This window comes from Bidens hawaiensis, unplaced genomic scaffold, assembly GCF_021521415.1.
Source record: "Bidens hawaiensis isolate Kalapana, Puna unplaced genomic scaffold, B.hawaiensis_p1.1 tig00015201_1, whole genome shotgun sequence".
NCBI classification, from domain to species: domain Eukaryota; kingdom Viridiplantae; phylum Streptophyta; class Magnoliopsida; order Asterales; family Asteraceae; genus Bidens; species Bidens hawaiensis.
Window position 1 is genome coordinate 297,640 of NW_027492350.1, and position 5,919 is coordinate 303,558.

The 5,919-nt window shown below is 32.4% G+C and overlaps 1 protein-coding gene across 1 annotated transcript; it reads left to right on the forward strand.

Moving 5' to 3' along the window:
- Window positions 1-300: 300 nt before the first annotated feature.
- On the forward strand, window positions 301-3,775 carry LOC143548583 (uncharacterized). Its single transcript, XM_077039696.1, has 7 exons — window positions 301-1,132; window positions 1,238-1,444; window positions 1,819-2,008; window positions 2,201-2,421; window positions 2,471-2,487; window positions 2,537-2,965; window positions 3,065-3,775. The coding sequence occupies exons 1-7, from the start codon at window positions 301-303 to the stop codon at window positions 3,773-3,775; spliced, it is 2,607 nt and encodes an 868-aa protein (XP_076895811.1).
- Window positions 3,776-5,919: the final 2,144 nt, after the last annotated feature.

The following is a 5,919-nucleotide window of genomic DNA, read 5'->3' on the forward strand; positions in this document are numbered from 1 at the left end:
AGGAAGTCTTCTTCCATTAAATAACAAACCTCAGTTTGCTCAACTATACATTTATGATACGTAGAACGAAATATCAAACCGACAACAAGTATTTGGGTAAGGCTTACTTTTAAACATTATATGTTTCTCATTTTTCAAACAATTACTGTTTTATCATATATATCATTTATATTAATGTTAATTTTTATTTGTTTGTCTTACAGTGAATCATCTTCAGATGCCAACAATTACGAAAATTATATTATTAATTATCTCAAGGAAATGTTAGACTCACAAAATCCATTGGTTCAGGCATATTGTATGGTACGTGATACTTTTAAAGAAAATCCTCAGACTGATTTGAAGCTCCGCATTGTTGGAACAAGGAAATACGATGGTAGGACTTATAACTTACTAACTGCCTCTGAGTTTGTCGCTCTTATCTTTGGAGATTTTGGTGACGCAATGGACAAGAGAGATATTATAGTTAACTCCAGGTCTGGTGGTCTTCGACAAATTAGTGAATTTCATCCTTCTTATAGTCCTCTACAATTTCCTTTGCTTTTTCCTTTTGGTGAGGATGGTTATAAAGTAGACATTCCTCACAGGAATGTCGTTCCTTCGTCTACGGCTGCCCGTAAGAAGTACACTATGAGAGAGTTCTTTGCATATAGGTTACAAGACAGGCCTAACCAATTCTCACTACCCTTAAATGGACAAAGGCTTTTTCAGCAGCTTTTGGTTGACGAATATACCATGGTTGAGAGTCAAAGGTTGCATTTTATACGTCGAAAACAGAGTGAACTCAGGTCTGACACCTATGAAAGCCTTCGAAACCTTAAGACAACAGGAAATTCAGATGCTTCAACATCTGGGCAACGTGTAATCCTTCCGTCATCTTTTACTGGTGGAAGTAGATATATGATGCAAAATTACTTGGACGCTATGTGTCTTTGTAGATGGTACGGTTATCCGGATTTTTTCTTAACCATTACGTGCAATCCAGGTTGGCCAGAAGTAAAACGTTTTTTAAAGGATACCAATTTAAATTCTAAAGACAGGCCAGATATACTATGTCGGATATTCAAAATGAAGCTTGATTCAATGATTAAGTTGATGAAGGATAAGGCTTTGTTTGGAAAAATTAAAGCAGGTTCGGTTGCCTATCTAATATATTTTTAATATTTTCTTTACTGTTTGTTAAAGATATTTATTTTATTTAATTCTTGCTAATTTATTTGTTTGATTCCAAATGCAGCCGTTTACACAATTGAGTTTCAGAAACGTGGTCTGCCTCATGCTCATATTTTCCTATTCATTGCTCCAGAGAATAAAATTCAAAATCCATCCCATATAGATAATTTTATTTCAAGTGAAATTCCTGACAAGGTCACTGAACCAGACCTATACCAGCTCGTGTCAGATCATATGCTTCATGGTCCTTGTGGTGAGGCTAATCCGAGCTGTAGCTGCATGATTGATAGAGAATGTTAAAAAATTTTCCTAAAATGATTTCAAAATGAGACAAGTATAGATTCCAACGGTTTTCCGCTTTATAAAAGAAGAGACAATGGGCGTTACGTCGTTAAGAAAGGTATAAATCTAGATAATAGAAGTGTTGTGCCTTACAACAAAATTCTTTTACGAAAGTATCAAGCACAAATAAACGTCGAGTGGTGCAATCAAGAAGGATCAATCAAGTATCTGTTTAAATATATAAATAAGAGTCCAGATCGAGCTGCAATTTCCCTTGTCCAAAATAACACCGACGGCAATGAAGATCCTTAAGTAGATGAGATTAAAGCTTTTTACGATTGTAGATATCTTTCTGCATGTGAGGCTGCCCGGCTGTTACAAGACTTCCTTTTCATTTACCTGGTCAACAACAGATAATTTATGGCCCTGAGGAAGATATTGACGATGTTCTTACCAAGACTTCCAATTCAGTTTCAATGTTTACTGATTGGATGGAAGCTAATAGGAACTACGAGCATGCAAGGAGGCTATCATATGCTGAGTTTCCAACACAGTTTGTATGAAAAAAAACATCACCACCAAAATGGGTAGAAAGGCAAAGTGGGTTAGCTATTGGTAGAATTCATGCCGTTCCCGCATCATTTGACGAGGCATACTACTTAAGAATTCTTTTAAACAAGGTTAAAGGACCGGAATGTTTTGAAGATATTCGAACAATAGATGGTTTTGTTTGTGATTCTTTTAGAGATGCCTGTTACAGAAGAGGGCTTTTAGACGATGATAAGGAGTACATAGAAACAATTGAGGAAGCAAGCCATACCGCAAACGGATATTATTTAAGAAATCTGTTTGCAACAATGCTTATAACATCGTCCTTATCAAGACCTGATTACGTATGGGATAATACATGGCAATTTTTAGTCGACGGGATTCTTTATCATCAACAAAAGAAACGCAAGAATCCAGGTTAGTTTTGTTATATGTGTGAACTTGTCTTTTTTTAGTTTGGTTTAAGGTAGATTTTTTTTCCAGGTTTGTCTCTTAGTGACGAAATCAATTGAAGAACTTGGCATTACTTCAGATTGAGGATTTTTTGGTATCCAACAATTCATCTCTACGTAGGTTTTCACACATGCCTTTTCCGGATCAGGAATCTGTTTCTACGTCAATGAATCCTCTTATGATGGAAGAATTATCTTATGATAAGGATTCTTTGTCAAATGATTTTAAGCTTTTGTACACATCTCTAACTGATGAACAAAAAAGCGTTTACAACGAAATATTCAACTCCGTGAAACGTAAAAAAGGTGGTGTTTTTTTCGTGTATGGTTACAGCGGTACCGGCATAACATACTTATGGAAAACTTTATCTGCCTCAATTCGGTCAAAGGGAGAAATTGTTCTTAATGTTGCTTCAAGTGGAATAGCATCTTTGTTATTAGAAGGCGGTAGAACGGCTCATTCCAGATTCCTTATTCCAATCAATCTTACCGAGGACTCCCAATGTCAGGTAACTATAAATTTCATTAAGTCTAGATTATTTCACATTTAAATGTATGTTTTTAAATTATTTTAATGAATATAATTTAAACATATTCAACATTTTCAGGTTAAGGGTAATACAGATGTTTCTGAGTTATTGAAAAAAACATCATTAATAATTTGGGATGAAGCTCCCATGATTCATAAACATGCATTCGAAGCATTGGACAGAACCCTAAAAGATGTTATGAACATTGATTTGGGCAACACTTCTGGATCATTGTTTGGATGTAAGGTAGTTATTCTTGGTGGTGATTTCAGACAGATTTTACTTGTTGTACAGAATGGAACGAGAAACGATTGTGTGAACGCCACAATTAGTTCTTCTTACATATGGTCAAATTGTAAGGTTTTGAAACTAACCAAGAACATGAGGTTGACCGTTGGTTCTCAAATGTCAAATACTTTAGAGATTAAACAATTTGCTGATTGGTTGTTGGATATTGGTCAAGGTAATCTTGGTGGTCCTAATGATGGTGAAGCCACTATAATAATTCCAAGGGATCTTTTAATAAAAGATTCCCTTGATCCTATGTCTGATTTGATAGACTTTGTTTATCCTTCTATGTTAGATAGGTTTAATGATCTTACCTACTTTCAAGAACGGGCTTTGCTTGCTCCATTAAATGATTTTGTTCAAGAGATTAATGATCGTATTTTAGAGTATTTTCCTGGTCAAGAAATGGAGTACTTAAGTTCAATAGCATCGACGAGGTTGAAAGTGTATCTGAGGATTTTGATCCCGCGTTGTACTCTCCTGATTTTCTTAATGGTATAAAGATGTCCAGAATGCCAAACCATCGTTTGTTACTTAAGGTTGGAGTTCCTATTATGTTACTACGGAATATTAATCAGAAAAAAGGGTTGTGCAATGGAACTCGACTACAAGTTGTTAGTTTGGGTAAACGCGTCATTGAAGCTAAGGTTGTTTCTGGTATTAATATTGGATTTTGTACTTTACTCAGCAGAATAAGTCTTACACCGTCTGATAAGAAGCTTCCCTTCAAATTAAAAAGGAGACAGTTTTCTATATCGGTTTGTTTTGCAATGACTATTAATAAAAGTCAAGGACAATCTTTATCGCGTGTTGGATTGTATTTAAAAGACCCTGTTTTTACCCATGGCCAGCTTTATGTTGCTTTGTCTAGAGTGAAGACTCGCGAAGGTATTAAGATTGTTTTATTAGATAAGGAATCCAAATTGATTAGTGAAACCAAAAATGTTGTGTATAAGGAAATATTTGGAAACCTTGTATGAATTTTTTGACAATACTTTTTTGTTTACGTTTGTATCTTTTTAAATATGTTTAAGGTTTTTTAATAAAAGGATTGTATTATTATAATGTTTTGTTTAACTATAGGTACATGTTTGTATGTTCAATTATGTTTAGTTGTTTAAGGTTTTTGTAGTATATCTTTTATGTTTTTGAAATTTAATTTTATAGACTTTTATTTATAACTTAATATTATACTGATTTATATATATATATATATCCGAAATATATGTTATATACATTTATATCTTATCAATTTACTACATTTAATAAATAGGAGAATAGGTTAAATGTTCATCAATAGTTTCTTGAATATAGGGATAATCATGAGTTTTATGGATTCAATAAACCGTCAATTTTATTAATTAAATAAAGACTCTTTGGAAGATAAACAATAACCATAACTTATTCAATAATCAGTTTCTTAGAAAACTTCATCTCTTCCATCATCTCTTCCATTATTTTCAACAATGACAACAATTGTTTCTTGAAAATTTTCATCCGAAACCAATAATTATCAGTTTATTCTTAGTGATCTGTTTACAATCCATAAGCCCTCTATCGAATTGGTTATGTCTTTTAGCATTCCATTTAAGTACCAAATAATAGGATACGGAAACCGCAAACAAGTTATTAACGACGAAGAGAGAGAACTATTGAATGTTCTAAATGAAGAGATTTTTCAACATGAACAATATCTACTTCCTTTTGTCAATGTTAGGGAGTGGTTTTATTATCCTATGCAAAATAATGTTGTTATCAAATATGTGAATTGTCAACAAAAGACTGTTAATCCGAAGTCCATATTGCAATCGAATGACATTTTTCTTTTAAGAGATTTAGATTTCTTGAAGCTTTCAAACGTTTTTAAAGCAAGAGCACATTTGGATTTGGAGAATGAGGTGGCTGAGAAGGTTAAATGGCTGTTAGGTTGTCAAAATTATGAATCTGATTTTGATGATCTTCAAAGCTATTTTGGTTCTTCTTCAGATGTTTAAGGTAAATCAGATCACATATGTAGTTAGATTTTTGATAAATATAATTTTTGACTTTATTTTTGACTTTGCTTTTTTACTTTATGTTAGTAGTTTACTTCATATACATAGGCTTCTAAAAAAGTACAATACACACCTATAACAGTTTGTTTTTTGTTTTGTCAGGTTGTTATGACAGTTTGCGGTTTTTGGTGGGTTGTGATGTAAGTTCATTTTTGGTAAACTTAAAATCCACATGTTTATATTTTCTTTTAGATTATACCTTTTATGTTTATATTTATTTTGTGTTAGCATGAAGATTGTATTAACAGTATTAGATTTTTAATTATTTGGTATTAGTAATTACTTTTAATATGTTTGTCTCTCTAATATTATATTTTCAATATACTTTGATTTGTAATTACCAATTTGAATAATTTTTTTTTGTTTCTAGTTATAAACTTAGGTTATAAAATTGTTTTATTTTCTTTTGACCTCAACATTGTAGCTACATATTGTAGATATCATCCATTCATTATATATACATTAACTTTTTGGTTTAATTCTTAATAACGTTCCATGGTTTTTTTATATTTTTCAGGTGGTTAAGGTGCATGGTTTTGTTTTGGACGGAAGTTTTCAAGGTCATCCTGTTCAATTAATGTTAATATCTAA

What these genes read in the sequence shown, in the direction of transcription:
- LOC143548583 (XM_077039696.1), top strand. Translation starts at nt 301, where the DNA reads ATGGTACGTGATACTTTTAAAGAAAATCCTCAGACTGATTTGAAGCTC. An exon ending in TGGTGAGGCTAATCCGAGCT is followed by an intron (nt 1,445 to 1,818) that starts GTAGCTGCATGA and finishes TCTGCATGTGAG; the next exon opens with GCTGCCCGGCTGTTACAAGA. An exon ending in CCGAGGACTCCCAATGTCAG is followed by an intron (nt 2,966 to 3,064) that starts GTAACTATAAAT and finishes CAACATTTTCAG; the next exon opens with GTTAAGGGTAATACAGATGT.